Source organism: Sebastes umbrosus, chromosome 10 (genome assembly GCF_015220745.1).
Source record: "Sebastes umbrosus isolate fSebUmb1 chromosome 10, fSebUmb1.pri, whole genome shotgun sequence".
Taxonomy (NCBI): Eukaryota; Metazoa; Chordata; class Actinopteri; order Perciformes; family Sebastidae; genus Sebastes; species Sebastes umbrosus.
In genome coordinates this window covers 9,346,179-9,364,331 of record NC_051278.1, presented here as the reverse complement: position 1 = coordinate 9,364,331, position 18,153 = coordinate 9,346,179, and the positions used below count along the sequence as shown (strand labels likewise).

General features: G+C 41.9%; 1 protein-coding gene across 2 annotated transcripts in view; it reads right to left on the bottom strand.

Annotated features, from left to right (window-relative positions):
• The window catches only part of b3gat2 (beta-1,3-glucuronyltransferase 2 (glucuronosyltransferase S)), a 55,626-nt gene extending 37,716 nt beyond the window's left edge, over positions 1 to 17,910 (bottom strand). The window contains exons 1-2 of one of the 2 annotated variants that reach the window (XR_005208556.1): positions 17,784 to 17,910; positions 11,426 to 12,464 (exon numbers count right to left, since the gene is read on the bottom strand). Coding sequence is in view for 1 of the 2 variants with exons in the window: in XM_037782542.1 (XP_037638470.1) it covers positions 11,426 to 11,956 (531 nt within the window). In the remaining variant the exon portion in view is untranslated. The remainder of the gene's footprint in view (positions 1 to 11,425; positions 12,465 to 17,783) is intronic. The other variant, XM_037782542.1, reaches the window with a different exon arrangement.
• Positions 17,911 to 18,153: the final 243 nt, after the last annotated feature.

Genomic DNA, 18,153 nt, shown 5'->3' with positions numbered 1-18,153 from the left:
TGTGTGTGCAGGTTGAATGCTTTATTGGTTTATGTGAGAAAAAAATGAAAGAGATGAAGGTCAGTTTATGAGAATAAACCTGTACATATATGTCACAGTGTTTCTTTCCCACAGGGGAACTAGCATTGTGGATATACTGTACATACATTAGTGTATATATACTGTGCAACAATGTCGTTTTGTTCACAAACCAAAATAAAATTGTTGTTATTTGATAACCACTGATTAACAAAACAACAAATGGAGCTACATTTTTGTTGCTGGACTGCCAAAGTAAAATCTTCTCCCCGTTTAATTTCTCCCACCAGAGAAATCCCCCCACTGTGCTATGGGAGATATTTTACTAAAATAACCCAAAAGTCATCAATGAGGCCTCATTCACTGTGGCCTAGGGAATTTCTAACCGTTACAATTCCATTATTGTGGGTATAAATTGGGTTTTACCGTCCAATGATGGTTTAAATGCTTTTTAACAAGCTTGTCTGTCCTCACAAGAATACATTTCTGGAAGAGCCAAGAGAAACCTTTTGGGATTTTTGAATGAAAATAGTCAAATTTAAAGGTGATATACAAAAAAACTGTGCTATTCAAACAAAAGAAACACCATGTTATTGTTGTCTGAAGTGAAGGAGCTCTCCATGATGGCAGCACACTGAGTCTGGAGGTTAAGTAGGAAAACTGAGAACACAGTTCTGGCACGTGGCCTTTTTCAGGGTTTGCAAGCTTGTCACAAGCCCTGATAACAAAATGTGTCAAATGTATTGTTATTAAACAGGTTCAATGAATGTCAGTTTCTTTTTAACATAAACTAGTGCAGTGCTCATTCAAAATGCATGTTCACAACGGGCTGATTACTTGGCCTCTGGTATCCCTGCTTGCAGCTTTCTCGAGAGCCACTCATCCAAACAACTTCGCTTAGCAAGCGATGTAGAGCGAGCTGTACCCAGCATGCCGTTTGGCGGCGTAACAGTTAATACTGAAGTGAGCGAAGTAGGGCTGTGTATTGGCAAGAATCTGGCAATACAACACGTATCATGATACTGGTGTAACAATTCAATATATTGCGATGTATTGCGATACTGTAAGCGAAGCAATATATTGCCATTTTTTATATTGTATTATAAGCTAGTATGACATGGTTGGTCCAATGGATTCCTTAGGTTTCTAGTTTCATATGATGCCAGTATCTTCACTCTAACTTTAAAACTGAGCCCAGCCAGGTATTTGAAAAGGTTAATTAAAAATCAATACAGTGTTTTGGAAAATCGATACAGTATCGCACAACATAATATTGTGATACTCATGTGTATTGATATTTTCTTACACCCCTAAAGCGAAGGAGAGCGAGCTGTATCCAGCATGCTGTTTGGTGATGTAATAGGGGTCCCCTGTCAATACACTACACAGTGTGTACATAATACATTACTACTAAATGTCCCATAGATGTCAAGAGTTTGGATGTCGATTGGATGAACGGTTGTTGAGAAAACTGAAGGACAGACATACAGACAAAGACTCCTTCCATTTTAGTTAGATGTATCCCAATCGCTGTTACACACAATGGTGAGAGAAGGCAAAATGAGGATTTGAGTAGTGAGTATAGAGAGGGTGTGTAGTCAAACTGCATATTCAGAAGAAAATGCAGTGGAAATAAGCAGAGAGCTGGTGCATAGCGCCTTTATACATTTACACTGGCCCTTAAACGCCTTCAACCTTTCCTTCACCTTCCTCTCTCTCCCCATCCTTATCCTCCCACCAACCCCACCACGGACAATTTCTCCTGGCGAGGTTTGTCTCCTTTCTGCTTCGCTTCCCTGACATTACAACCCCCCACCCTCGCTTCTCCCACTACACTATGTAATTATGATAATTGCTCATAGGGGTTTGAGGAAATTGAATTTCCCATTTCGCTCTCGTTCCTTTATCCCCCCTGCCAATCGCCCCACGATTCTCTGCAGGCCTGGAGTCTGCCGCTTGGACACTTGATCAAATATACACTTAATATTTGCATGTGTGTCTTTGGACACAAAGTCTCTGAGCCCTCTGATTAAAAATTTTAAAAGATTGTTGTTGCATTTCAGCACAGCTGGGTTACCACCACTTATACGCAATGTGAAAAGCCATATCAGAACTAATAATATAATAATAAATGTACACTAGAACCCAGCATGGCACCATTCGAGAAAGGTGTCCCTGAGTCACACTTCAACGCGGGGCATTTGCCAAAGTACCCGCTCCCTAAAATAGTCGCTGTGACTGCTGTGGAGTTCTCGGGGCCGGGGGAGTTCAATTATTCAAAAAAGGTCTGACGAAAGTGTTGCCTGGCTGACAGGCTGCTGCAGCTGAATCAAACAGCTCTGCCATGCTGCCGTCAGCTGAAAAACCCTCCATCCCAAGAGTCAGCTTTTCAGGAATGAATGAATAGGGGGAAAAAAGCACTGCTTAATTTACTTGATTGCTTGTTGCAAGTTTGAATGGGTTCCTTCATTTTAAAAGTGACTCAAGACAGACAGAGTTGGGATCAAAATAATGGACTCATTATATCAATATATACTCTTAAATCAACTGTTTATACATCAACAAAGAGGAGTTTCAAGAGGAGTTTTATAGGACATTATAGGGTCTTATTTTTGTAGCTTTGGCCATACCTTCTATTGGCTATGACAACACTGTACTCACCAAAGTCATTGCTGAGATCCAACAGCAGAAACGTGAGCAGGCACTAGGCTTGCCGCGGTAGTCGGTGTTACACGGTGTTCGGGCATACACCGATTACATTACTTGCCCATCTCCCCCACCATCGTTTAGCTTTTTTTTATAGAAATAAAACCCATTTAGTTAATTTTTCCGTATCAGCGCCGTGTTATCAATACGTAGTCAAACGACGGACGCTACAAACTGAAAGTGAAAGTGCCTGTTCCGTACGGAGTCTCAGCTCAGAGTAGCACGAGTCAGATTTCACACACGGGACGAGAGAGAGTTGACAGACAAGACGATGGCGGAGGATGTGGTGTCAAAGCAAAAAGCAAAAGCGCCTATTTGGCAATATTTCTGAGTGACTGAGGGTTCACAGCTGGTGTGCACTACGCCGGGTGGAAACCTGCAGCCCCGTAGCGAGTGCTCGCCTGAAGAGGCCAGACACGCAGTCATCCAACGTTAAAGACCAAAGTAAATGCTCTACATATATTGAGCGTCATCTTTTTTTTGTAAAATGTCCAGGGTAATCTGTAACATCGGTGTTGTCACAAGTTAAGTTAACCAATGGGAAAATTTCCTCACAGTGACATCCCTAGCAGTCAGATGATCAGATGGTTGTAAAGAGCACAACTACGGCAAGTACAGTAGGCCAAAGTTGAATCCAGAAGTTATGGAGACCCGAAGTGTTAAATAAAGTCTTTGTCCATCAATTAAGACATTGATTGCTTCATTAGACCAAAGCAACAGAAATTAAGATGACCTGCAATAAACTCTGTTATTGTGAAAAGAAATCGACTGAAAAAAGAACACTTGATAACAATGACCTAGTAATGAATTTTTAAAAATGTATTGGATAATTTGATAATTCAATGGATATATTATTGACGGATATTACCCAAACAGACAGTTTTGGTATTAACTTTGCTAATCTCCTGGTTTATGTAAAACCTCTTTGCCTAAGGCCACTTGTCATTCCAAGTGCCTCGTATACAGATGAGATTTAAGCCACGTATATGTGTCTCTTGTTCAGATCACAAATCCGATTGCAGTCTGTCTTTGCTTTCTGGGCTACATGTAAATCAAGGTCAGACCTCTTCAAGTGGAGAAGGAGGTGGTAATGCACCTGAAGGTGTTTGGTAAGTGCCTTGTTGCTTTAATGAGATGGAGAACAAACAGCTAATTTCAGTGTAATTTTAGTGAAACTTTAGCTGCTGTTATCACAGAGGAGACAGACCACGGATGTATTAAGGAAATCAGACAGCTAGTAGATATTTTCACAGATTTCTTACCGACATAGTTACACTATGTGAGATTATGTATGCATCTTGGAGAGAGACGGATGCATTTACACCTTTTTCAACATCTGGCTAAGCCTCCTCCAGGCTTGAATGCTTCTTGGATGCTTTTGCACTCAGCTTTTTTGAGATTGTATAGCTATCTGATCCACCCAAGATGCATAAAGTGCGTGTAAATAGGGTCTAAATGCTCATATTTCTTGCCACGTTTTAAGTGATGTTGACCCAGATCTTAGAAATAAACTTTGTTGCTAACGCTATCACTACCAGTAGGAATCATAACTAGAACTACGACAATAAGAACCAAGTTGTATTGAATCAAAACTACGAATTAAGTGCTATGTACTAATTTGCATCTCACAAGTATCACTCTGCCTTGAGCTGTGAATAAAATGAAGCAAGGATGTGCATTATTGAACATCAGGGAGCTTCATTTTTGTTGCTGGTCTGCCAAAGTAAAATCTTCTCCCTGTTTAATTTCTCCCACCAGAGAAATCCCCCCACTGTGCTATGGGAGATATTTTACTAAAATAACCCAAAAGTCATCAATGAGGCCTCATTCACTGTGGCTTAGGGAATTTCTAACCGTTACAATTCCATTATTCTGGGTATAAAATTGGGTTTTACTGCCCAATGATGGTTTAAATGCTTTTTAACAAGCTTGTCTGTCCTCACAAGAATACATTTCTGGAAGAGCCAAGAGAAACCTTTTGGGATTTTTTGAATAAAAATAGTCAAATGTAAAGGTGATATACAAAAATATGTATTATTCAAACAAATAAACGAACGTCTTAAGTGACAGAGCTTGGGGCAAAAATGCTAAATCACTTTAGGAAACCAACAGGAAGCAGTGTGTGTTAAGGGGTAATCAAAGTATAATTGCATGTGCTGCATTAAATGAGCAGTCTTGCATTTTCTGACACCCTATTGACTGCTGGGAGGCGACTCAGCCAGAACGTGTCGCGTGCATAATAAACCATGCCAAACCGAGACCTGACTAATGTGCGGTAGCAGACAATACACCCTGTAACTCTTAATGCTAAATGCCTTTCCACCTGACCTCTCTCTGATGGGGGAACTCAGGGAGGCTTGTTAAACATTTGCTATGTACCAATGTTATTTTCATAGCAGGGAGGAAGCAGGGGGCCGTTGTAACACATTTTGCTTAGTACCCTGTGGTAGTTTATAGCCCGCTCCTCAGCAAAACAGCCTGGGCAGCTACTTTCATGTAATCAACAACCCAGAGTCAAGAATGAGGCCGATTTTGTGCCAGCTGGGTTTCCTCATTTGTTAATTGGGCTACTGGAGGTCAGAAATGCCTTGCCTTTCGCTCTACAGTAGCTAATAGAACAACTTTGCCTCATAAAACGTTTCGAAAAATTATGCTGTGTTTCATGCGTTCTCCTACGAATGTCAAGCAACACGAGCAATCACTGTGCCTGTGCAAGCCCCTGCAGTGCCGAACCTGTTTAGGCAACAAAACTACTTGGTTAAGGAAAAGATCGAGTTTGGGTTAAAATAAGTAGGTTTCTTACGTAACTTACATAGTAAAGTACACAAGTTACGTAACAAAAGTAAGTCAAAGTTGACTTTTGCTTTCACACCGGACACAAACAGCGGTCTCCCTGGTGAAAGTCCTGTGTTTGTTTGACCCATCCATCCACCACGACCTCCTCCCTACGCTGACATTGTCGGTCTTTATACTACTATCACCTGGCTTCCTTAGAGGCAGTCCTGCACATCCTGGCTCACGATTACATGGGTTATATATGAATTAGGGATGTCCCAAAAAACGATAATTAGGTATCAAGTCGATGCCAAAATTCTGAAAACGTGACGGTCCTTGATTTTCTACTGTACCACAGGTACCGTCCAGGCTCAAGATTAACGTCATCCCGGGGACAATAGAAAATATGTTTGGGATGCAGTAAACTCACTATTGACGTGTCCAGAGGACGCACCATATTTTTTCCCGGACAATGCTACATTGCGAACAAAAAATCTGTGCTGAAATCGGCAGGACGAGAATTAGATAACATTAGCTGTTAGCAGCCAGTCCTGCACGGAGCTAACAGCAAATGTTAACAGGAGGTACCATTGATTTACATTATGATGCATTCAGGCTCTATTCGTGAAACATCTGTATTGGGCGAAGGTAACATTATCATGATGTGTTCAAATGTAATCTTGTAAAATGTAGTTATTGGCGAGAAACTTACATAATTCGACTCTAGCTTACCCCAGTTTTAAGAAATTAAAGTTGCACACATCACCAGGTCACTAATTCACTTCCAAATATTTTTTAGCACAGGCTCTTACATTTTAATATTTCAATCCAGCTATTGGATGATAAAACCAACGCATTTAGTGTTGGAGAAATTAAAATGTAAGTAGCCAGTCTACTAATCTATAGAATGAAACACTAAAAATCTATCTTAATACAGTACATCACTCTCATGTTATATGTATGTTGACAGAGTTATTGGTTGCTGTAATCATCAATGAGCAGGGGAAGTAAAATAGGATGAGGACTGTGGGTTTTGTGTAGTCATACTATTAGGGGATTGCTTTATGGCCACTATGGAGACCTATAACTCTTGATGTGTACATATGGCAGTATAGTTTTAAGCCTGATTACTAATTAAGAATTATTGTTACAAAGACTCACGATAAAATTATATTTTAGCTGCATAAATGTCAACTCAATCATTTTTCTTCTTGAGATGATATAAGGGTTTCTAATATGAAGCTGCCACCCACTATAAGCACAGTTACTGCCATCAGTCTAAAGCCTGCAGACAGTTTCTGCAGGTTATTACTGCCGTATGACAGCCTATTATCTCTCTACGACAGGCCATTACCTGCACAGAGGAGCTGGGTAATGAAATAGGCAGGAGGACAGAGAGAGGACAGTGTGCTATCAACAAATCAAACAGATGCTCTTTACACTGAGCCGCAAGCACGCAATCTAACACTGAGACTATGTGTCAGAGTAGACTCAGCTACACTAGACTGGGCTCATAGTACTGGGGATCTTTAGTGTTGCATTCAGGGACGCAACGGAGGGAAAAGCCATCTAGAGTAGAGTCAGCATGTGATTCTAATTAAAGCACGATTTCTTTAGCCTGAACCAAAACTTCACTTTGCAGTATTTTGATTGATTGGACCGACCTTTGGGGCGTTTGTCTGTAACTTTAGCTAATCATGATGGACTGGGCACCAACCCAGACTACAGTCTGTCCTCAGCTCATTCAGATAATCAATTAGTAAAAGGACAGAAAATGATTCTGCAACTACGGCGATAATCAATTTAGGTGATTTATTAAGAAAACGGCGAAACATTCTCTGTTTCCAGCTTCTAAACTGTAAGGATTTACAGTTTCTAAATGTCTTTTATCATGTAAACTGACTATTATTGGATTTTGGATAGGGCTGGGAATTACCAGAGGTCCCACGACATGCTGAGTATTACGATAAGACATATTGTGATATATTATCTCTTTTTCAACGGCAAATTATGCAGTATGTCAACATCTGTTTTATCTAATAAAATACAGTTTTCACTCTGTTCATCTCAGAGTTTTCATTCACATATCTTGAGGTCAGAGGTCAAGGGAAGATGGCCATGCCCGCATTGCCTTGCCAAGATTTTGCAGTAGAGTCTGAATACAGCCGCAGGGGGGGCGTTTTTGTAGAGTTTGACAGGAACGCCCATACAGATCATTGGTTTACGTAGAACAGGAGCGCCAACGTTGCTGCTGACTTTTTTTCTTTATTGTCCTGTTCGTGTCAGTCAAATCAGTGGCTATGCATTCAGCTCTAAGTATGATTTAACTCACTTTTTATCGAATTCTTAAATTGTTTTACCGTTATATGTGACTTTGATGAAACAAGTGGGGGAAAACTATAGCTAACTGATTGCTTAGTGTTACATTCATCTAGGTAATTTGTACCAATTCAATCTTAGAAAAGCTAGCAAGCTTAACAAAGCTAGCTTCAAGCAAGCAATTCAACATCCATTGATGCTAATAATGAAACGTTATGATGCTGGTAGCGAAACATTAATTCTATTTTTAGCTACATAGCACAATTTTAAATGAAAGGAGCTGCCTCGGATACTGGAGACAAATCTCGGGTATGGCCGCCCTTTTTGCCGAAGGCGAGGTGGCTATACAGAAACTCACAATATCTAAATATGTGTGCTTGAACTGCCATCATGAACGTCCACATGTCCATGCCAGTATCTTCAGTCTAGCTTTAAAACTTTAGGAAATTGCGATGGGCATTTTTTCTGACACATTATAAATCAAACAATTGCTTGAGAAAAAAAGTCAGATCAAATAGTGAAAATAAACCCTTGAATTTACATTGTCTCTCCTGATGAACCAAACTTCTAGGAGGCGTCCAGCTCATGTTTTCAGTCATCAGGTTTGTTCTCACATGTCCACACAAACCTAACTGAAAAAAAAAGAAACGCTGCAGAGCTCAAATAAAGTGCATCAAACACTCAAAATGTAAATGTGCCTTTGGTTTACCCTGCTATTTGCAGAACAGATTTTAGATGTAAGCAGAGGATGCTTTGAAAAGAAGAAGCAAAAAACGCTTTTTCAAATCAACACGTTGCAACTCAAACATACAATTTTTATCCTGCAAAGGGCCGGTAAAATGCTCAGGTATTCTGTTTTTACTATATTATTAAGTGCAGCATTATCAGCTATTTTATATAAATTGTTTTGCATTTAGAACATTTTATTATTGGAGCAAATAGTAGGGATTTCAGATTTGAGGACAGCAAACTCTGAATGGAAGTAATCAGAGTAATCAGAGTGAGCAATCAGAAATCAGAGAAGCATTCTTTCAGACTGCATCTATGAGCGTGAGAGGATTGTGTTTTGTTGCTTCTGCCACTCGTCTTTCTTCATGACCTGGACGTCTAGAGCATGTGTCTTTTATATAAAGGACAACTGACCGTTAACAGTGATGTGAAAAGAGACACTCATATATGACCTAACAGAAACAAGGTCTCAGACATAGACTTCAGTTACATGGAGGTATCAGTGTACGAGGTTGATACTGGGCTATTATCTGTCCAACTCAGATTTGCAGACACTACCTACCTACCTACCTACCTACCTACCAACCTCGTCACTAATTTCTTTAACACAATAACGCAATCAATATTTCGGAGGTTGTAGAGGGCTCAGTTTTAAAGCTATAGTGAAGATACAGGTATCATATGAAACTAAAAAACCTAAGGAGTCCATTGGTACCAACCATGTCATACTAGCTTGTCACAAAGGTGGTTAAATAACTATCCAAACTTGCACTAAATTTTGGCGAGGAAAAACTGTCATGGCCATTTTCAAAGGGGTCCCTTGACCTTTGACCTGAAGATATGTGAATGAAAATGGGTTCTATGGTTACCCACGAGTCTCCCCTTTACAGACATGCCCACTTTATGATAATCACATGCAGTTTGGGGCAAGTTATAGTCAAGTCAGCACACTGACACATTTTTTTATGCTAAATGCAGAACCTGTGAGGGTTTCTGGACAATATTTGTCATAGCTTTGTGTTGTTAATTGATTTCCAGTAATAAATATATACATACATTTGCATAAAGCAGCATATTTGCCCACTCCCATGTTGGTAAGAGTATTAAATACTTGACAAATCTGCTTTTGAGGTACATTTTGAACAGTCAAAAAACGTGTGATTAATTTACGATTAATCGTGATTAAATGTTTTAATCGACTGACAGCCCTTATCTATATATATACAGTATGTAAGCTATCATTTAATTCAATCAAAAAAGGAACAGTGAGCACTATCAACTCTCAACAATCTCCCCCTCGTATAGACTCTCACACACACAGACAGCGAGCTAGAGCAAACAATATAATCACACACACACAGTCCTGCTTATTAACTATGTGCTGGCACGTGGATCAGTAGAAAATTGAACAGCAATGATGAGATAAAGACTTGAAAGAACTGGCAACCCAAACTAACCAACCAACCAAAACGCCCCGAGCACCAGCGCCGCCACAGCCACCACCCATCTCTCTCATCTCTCTTTCTGTCAGCCAGTAGCCTACTCCCTCTAACTCTTCATCTGTTCTTTCTCTCACTCATTTAGGCCTTCACTCAAGTGTCCAAAGCTTCAGCGCTTTCACTACAAGAATAAATTGGTTTAACAATGGCCTCTCACGTGAAACGAGCGGTTCTCAAAATGGGGGTCTGGAGTCTCCCCTGGGTTGTTAGTAAGGCTCTAGTGGGCTCCCCATAAACATGAAGAACCGGTGAATTTCAATGTTTGAATTCCTTTGAAATGATCCCATTTGGGAAAAGCCTGACAATGACTTTCCCTGTGCAGCATAATGGTCAGAGCACAGTACAAACACAGTCAGGTATAGGGGAAATACATCTACCCTCGTAGTGCTGCTGATGTGAAAAAAGGTTCTCAAATAGTACATGCTATTAAATATATATAGCTCCTATTATCTCCCCACATTACATCAATAAATCAATCTGTGGGACAAAATCCTGTGCAACCGGGTGTGCAGGGAGGGATGGCTCTGAGATTTATCAGGGCTGCAACACCTGCGTCCAGGTGGAAAGTACATTTAGTCAAGTAGTCTAGTTAAGTACAATTTTCAGGTACTTTTTTTAATTTATTTGACTGTTGGATAAAACAACACAACAGTATGTAAAGCAGTTAAATTACTCCCTGTTCATTGGGAGGAAACAGGGGAGACACCAGAGTTTTGGTCGGAGACGATAACGTTTCTCTCTGCAGAGCCCCGTCACTTCACAAGACACGGGAAACCTCTGTGGGTCTGGAGGAGCTGCAGCATTTATTTCTGCACAAACGTCCACTGTACATTCACTAGATATTCTCAGAGCTACTAACTCTGCTGCAGTGTGGAGTGTGCGCGCATGAACGTGAGGTGGAGCGAGCTGAGTGAAGGCAGGCAGGCAGGTAGAGGACCAGAGGAGCAGAGGAGACTCCGGCCCTGGAGACCAAAGCTACGGTCTCCCCCGCGTCCTGCGACCGCGACCAACACTGTTTTGCAAGACGGGCTTCACTAGGTATAACTTTGCAGTTTTGGTGTAGTTTGTGTTGAAGTCCGAGTCTGAACCGCGTAGCCACACGCGAGAGTGCATATGCTAGCGCGCATAGGACACCGACCCGGGTGATTTATACGTGTAAAAAGTTACAAACAGTCCCTTTAATGTATTTTCAACCACAATCAATTCCCTGTGTATGTTTCCACCTCATAGTTTTCCAACTAACAGTCTTTAAATTCCTACATTTCAGCTATGAAAAGTTGAAGAACTAGCACGTTGTTACTCCCATGATGCACCTGGGAACACCTGAGCAGGTGAGACAGTACCAACACAGGTAAAAGGTGATTAAAATGTCCAGTTACCTCCTCGAACAGCTCCAGGCTGTAGGTGTTGTCATCATCCGCGAAGAAAACCACCCCGGTGTCCCGCTTGCCCCGGTGCTGCCGGAGCCACGTCAGAGCCACGTTCCTCTGCTCGGTGGCGCGCGGCATCCCGGTGCGCTTGAACCTGCGCGGAGTGAACACGTGCAGGTGCGTGAACGGCACGCCGCACCGCGCCAAGAAGCGCGCCACCAGCTCCGTGCGCGTCGTCGAGTCCTCCACCACGATCCAGTGGAACCGGGGCACCTGGCGGAAGGCGTGGGCCAACCGGGTCAGCTCCGCTTTCTGCACCGGACGGGTGTAGGTCGGAGTGATGGCGTAGATGACCGGCAGCTCGGTTTTGTTCTGGGTGGTGACTCCCGGTGCTCCAGTCCGGGCTGCCCGCTGCGCCTTGCCGGTCCGAGCAGCTGCAGGAGCCCGGATCGCCCTTTTACTGTCGATATCGATCATGATGATGACTATGAGGACCCAGGGCAGCAGGATGAAGAAGCGGCTGAAAAACACTGATTTCATGGCGAGAATGAAGTTCCCAGTGCGCTTCCACTCACTTCATCTCCATCACCATCTCCATCACATGCATGCACCAACTCCAACAACCTATTCCTTCAAATCCTCTGGCTTTTATCTTCCAAAACCAAACAACACAAACACCTTTAGTCCATTTCAAACTATGTACAGGAGGAAAGAAAACCTCCCCCTCTTCCTCCTCCTCCTCCTCCTCCTGCCTCTCCTCTCTCGGATGGGACTTCTTCTTTGTCGTCCTATTATACCCTCGTCCGGCTCACTCTCTCACAATTTCCCCGTTATATTCCCATGATCTGCCGGTCCTCCGGTGCGTGTTTTCCAGAGGAAAGAAGCCGGAGTGGTCCTCTCCTCTGCAGCCGCCGAGGAACATCACTTGGCGAGAGGACGGAGCGCTGCTCTCTCTGAGTCTGAGTCTGAGGATAATAAGAAGGCAGGAGGGGAGGAGCAGGTGCACAGCAGAGGAGAGGAGGGGAGAGACGGGATAGATGGAGAGAACCTGGGGAGAGAGAGAGAGAGAGAGAGAGAGAGGAGGAGGAGGAAGGCCTTGTTATGTTGTGCGCATCAGTGTCCGCTGAGAATAAACCCAACTGATGGAGAGGCATAGAGACAGAGAGAGAGAAAGAGAGTAGCCTGTGTTACCAGATCTCTTGCTGTGTGTGTCAAGAATAAATTATTATATAAAAATAGGAGGACTTGATATGAGGACTCCCGGGACACGGATACCTCCAGAGGTCTTTGACAGAGTTCCAGAGGAGAAAGATTTAATTTCAGAAATCGACCAATTGCAAAACAGGCTTTTCACTCTCACCACCTTATCTTTCCTTATATAGTTTATTTCATACTCAACGCAATAACTCAAAGCAAACATCTTTTGAAAATATCAGGACAAAATTATAAGTTAATATACACTATTCAATTCAATTCAACTTATTTTTATATAGCATCAAATCATAACAGAAGTTATCTCAAGACGCTTTGTATATAGAGCAGGTCTAGTACTCTATAATATAACTAGGTCTACAGGTCACAAATAATATTTTTTTAAGAAAGTTAACTGGCAAGCATTTTAATTAGGGCTTTCAATCATTAAAATATTTCATCGCGATTAATCGTATGATTGTCCATAGTTAATCGCAAATTAACCGCACATTTTTTATCTGTTCAAAATTAACCTTGAAGGGAGATTTGTCAAGTATTTAATACTCTTATTAACATGGGAGTGGGCAAACATGCTTTCTTTATGCAAATGTATGTATATATTTAGTAGTATTCAGTAGTACATGAAACAAGTAACCTGAAAAAAATCATGTGCCTCTGGTGTCTTCTAGTGCTCCTAACGGCATCTGCAAGATTTCACATACCGGAGGAAAACAAGCAGTAAGAGCTGATCTGAGGTCCGCTGTCCATCTGCTGTCTATGATAGCCGGCTGTCAATCACTCGCGAACTCCGACCAAACGGTCAAACTAGGCAGCGCAGATCATATATGAACCAATATTATGTTACGTTAATGCCTATTTCTCTCCTCAAATGTTTTCAGACTCATCTTGTAGTGCACGGTTTAGCTGTAAAATGAGAAAGTTTGTGACGCCGCCTTTTTTAAAGCCTGAAAACAGAGCCATGAGGAGGTGCAAAAGTCTAGTTTTCTCTCAGAACACTTGAATTACAACATGCTGAAAGTTTATAATGGAATTTTTTTTTCAATGATGCCAAAAATATACTGCCTGCTGCCACTTTAACAACACAAAACGATGACAAATTTTGTCCAGAAAACCTCACAGGTACTGCATTTATTTATGTGAATTAAACTAAAACACTTGTTTAGGTTCAGGCAATAAAAACCACGATAGTTAGGTTTAGGAAAAAAAACATCATAGTTGGGTTTAAAACTACTACGTTTGTACAGTGAACATGACACTGAACGTTGTGAACACGGGACATGAACAGCGGTATCTTGGGATGAATGATGTTTGTTGGACCCATCCACCTCTCCTCCCGCCTGCCCGGTGTCTTTTCGCTCTTAAAGCTGCATCACCACACTCCCAGCGCGCTTTTTCTGAGCATTAATATTGATGGGTTTAAATTGCAGTTAGTGAAAAGCTCGGTGCTTCTCATACCGACGCTACCTAGTGCTTTGATATCCAACACTGACGGCTGTGACAAAGCGTCTGTATTTGATGCCCTGGGAATGAGAACAGGCTGTGCTACCAGGATACCCAGTGCTCTCATGATTTAATTATAAATTGAGCTGAAACAATTAGTAATTAAATTGATTAAGTTCATTTACCGAAAAATGTATCAAAGTTCAAGATTTTGTGAGTAACCGTGAAGCCATTTTTGAAAGAAAAATATAAAGAAAAAGCTGCTTCCAGCCTCTCAAATGTGAAGGCTGTCTGCTTGCTCTTATATGACCATAAAATGAATGTTTCTGAGGTGTTGTTTGGACAAAACATGCACTTGAAGGCTTCACCTTGGGCTCCAGGGACCGTTGATGGGCATTTCTTCACTATTTTCTGACCAAATAAATGCGATTCCTTTAACTAAAGCTGGAGTGGTTCAGGGTTGCATTTCTTAAACGTGGATCTGGGGACCTCCAGGACACTGAAAGACCAGCGGGTCTATTACACGCTTTGTCGTGATATTGGGTTGGATCATCTGACACAGAGGCCATCTAGAAAGGCAAAAATATTGCGTCATTACCACCATATCTGATTAAACAAGGTGATTTTTACCAACAGCTGATGTCTCAGATGGGGGTCATCTGAATAGACTTGGATCAAACAGGGGTCAGTGGATCTATTGTGGATCCATTCAGGGGTCCTCTAAACAGATAAAAGCGGGAGCTCCTGGCTTACTGGTGTTCTCCGCTTCAGCCGAGAAGCTAATCATTGATGGTTAATTATGCACACAACACGGATCAAGAGATCTGTCGGGAGGAAAGAGAAGAGAAATCACTGAGCCACGCTAATAGAGTTGGTTCACACCAAACTAATTGCAGGCAAACAAGCTCATAATTTCACAGGATGAAAGCACCTTTGATTGTTTGGATTAGGTAGCGGCCTGGGAAAGCTGATGTTTAGAGACCGGCAGTGCTTTTAAGAGCTATGTGCAGCACTACGAAGCCTATGGGGTATTACATTGTCCTCAAACAAAATGACTTTCGGAGGCTTAATCAATCTCATGCTCAATGATTTGGGTGAAAACCAAGTAATGGGCTTACCCAATGATAAATCACTTTTAAGAGACTGATGTGACGATAGCAAATGGTTTACCAGGCTCTACTCCAATATTAAATTGTCATGCTTTATCAGCCTTGATTGCGTGTTCTTCCATCTGTTCACACACAAGCAATTTGGAAATTAAGATGACTCATCAAGCAAAATTTAATTTTTAATGAGATCATTTTGATTGAAATTGCCACGGATATTAGTAGCTAACACAGAGGAAGGACATTATTTTTATTTCATGTAGGACATTTAAAACAAGATGATTCATCTAAAGGAGCTTGCTCTAAGAAATGGAAATCTTGTGTTTTATTATATAATACTAACTAGAGCTGCAACGATCAATCGATTACTTGGACACTATTAAATGAATCGCCAACTATTTTGATAATTGGTTCGAGTATTTTTTTTAAAAAGTCAAAATTGTCTGATTCCAGCTTCTTAAATGTAAATATGTTCTGGTTTCTTTACTCCTCTGTGACAGTAAACTGAATATCTTTGAGTTGTGGACAAAACAAGACATTTGAGGACGTCATCTTGGGCTTTTGGGAAACACTGATTCACCATTTTCTGACATTTTATAGACCAAACAACAAGTCGAGAAAATAATCAACAGATTAATTGACAATGAAAATAATCGTTAGTTGCAGCTATGACATTGTACATGGCCGTAGTTATGGCGGGAGTAAAGGAGGAAGTCAGGTGACATAGTATAAAGAGCGATGAAGTCCACATAAGGAAGAGATCGTGGTGGATGGGTCAAAAGTTCGGCATAATGAGGGCGTGGCCGCTTTGAGTGACAAGTGGGTGCCCGTTCCAGGTTGCTAGCTGCTAGATGTCTGCTCTGCTGCATCACCGTGACCCGCCTCAGCTACACTGATGATCCACCTCTTTGCCCATTTTTGACCTCAAGTGTCCTTGAGCAAGACACTTAACCCCAGATTGCTCCCGAAGGCTGTGCACTCGGTATGTGAATGAGTATTTAGAATAGATCCTGATGGGCAGGTTGGCACCTTGCATGGCAGCCTCTGCAATCAGTGTATGAATGTGTGTGTGAATGGGTGAATGCCGACATTTAGCGTTAAGCGCTTTGAGTGGTCGGAAGACTAGAAAGGCGCTGCATAAACGCAGGTCCATTTACCATTTACCATGACAGCTCCATCCTGCCATTTTATGCCACGGTACAATAAAAATCTGCTCCTTTAAATCCTGCTGTCAGAGGTTGCACTCGTCACGTCAGTCCGGTGTCAAGTCATGACTCCTTTCCTGATCCATCAAGCTTTGTAAAAATCTTCTCCCATCTCCTCCTTCTGTCATGCTGTCACAACTGTCAATCACTTGTCAAACTGCCTCGTCAGTCACCTGTCTCCACATTACAAATGCTGTTTTATTCATTGGAAGTGTGTGTGTGTGTGTGTGTGTATGTATGTAAATGACAGACAACTGAAAGAAAGGACAGTTGGGCCAAAAATAGACATGTTTAAGTATACATAATTGTAGCTTTCTGTCGAACAACCAATCCTGCTGCAGATACAGTATGTACTGCTCTGCAATGTAAAGCATCAGCCGCTGAACAACAGCTTTCAAACACATTACCCCAGCATGTCGATAATTCTCACAGCTAATGAATGCCTTTATAAATTGGTAATTTACAATAACAAAAGCTTCGTCTGATGATAAATGAAGATTTTTAAGCGGCAGTGAGCCCAATGAAAAGCAAAGGATAAAAGAGGAGCTAGTTGATATAATGAAGACACACTCTCTTGCTACTAACTCAAACAATGAAATGTAGTAATACTAGCTTTCTACCTGACCAATTATGTGAAGTCTGTGCATGAATGAAAAGGAAGTTACTCTCATTCGCATTAATTGATTATTTTTGCCACTTGAGGGCAGCGGAACAAGCTGGAAACACAACAGCGACATTATCACGTTATAAAGTTGTTATAGCGTGCAAACAGTTGCTTATATACACGTAGCCTACAGCAGACACAGAGCAACACTAGCATTAATTTGGAGTAGTGTTTCTGTCCACCTCGCTAACATCCAGTATTCACTCTCCTTTTAGCTCAGTGTTGGTCTCCACCACGGTGACGGCAGCGCATGCAGATGCGGCGGCCAGTAACTCCCATGAACTTCGTGACATTTTTGTTTTAATTTGTTGTCTTTTCGCCTTTGTCATGCCCCAGCCCATTCTGATTCCCAGAGTGTCAAATACTGACGCTTTGTCACGCCCCTCAGCATGTGATACCGACGCACAAGGCATCCTTTAGCGTCTGTACGAGACGCACCGGGCTTCCACGTAACTACAATGTAAACCCATCTGCTTCAATATTAAATGCTCTGAGAAAGTGTTTGGGGAGTGTGGTGACGTAGTTTAAAGAGCAAAAAAACACACATAGGGTGGGAGTGGTGGTGGATGGGTCCAACGAACACAAGGCTTTCATCCAGAAGACCGCTGTTTGTGTCCTGTGTGATGCCAAGGGGTCCTGATATAGCATCAGTTTATGACGAGTTGGGATGAGAACATGTTGCCGACTCAGCAAAAGAGGGAAGAGAGGTTAAGAGCTAGGCTGACCCAGCTTGGACCTACCTTGGGGCTGTTCCACAGTCTGCTCTGATGTCCGGTCGCAGGAGAGTGGAAAAGGTGACATAGGACTCGGGCTGGCAATCGGAGACTGTTGTGCCCACATCTTGCTGAGAAATATCTCCATCGTGGCATCCGGGATCAGCATGTGTTCCTCGCCGTCAGAGCACAGGACTCCGGCGGGACGAGGGGAGGCGGACTCTATTAGAAATGGAATATAGATATTCATGACTATGTTTTCATTAGTGTCTAATCACCCGAAACTAAGAATTGTTGTGTTTTAGTTAGCTTAGAATGAGCCCTTCATATCTACATAGGGAGCGAGTCCTCTTCACGGAGTCCACCATGTTGCCCCACCATGTTTCTACAGAAGCCC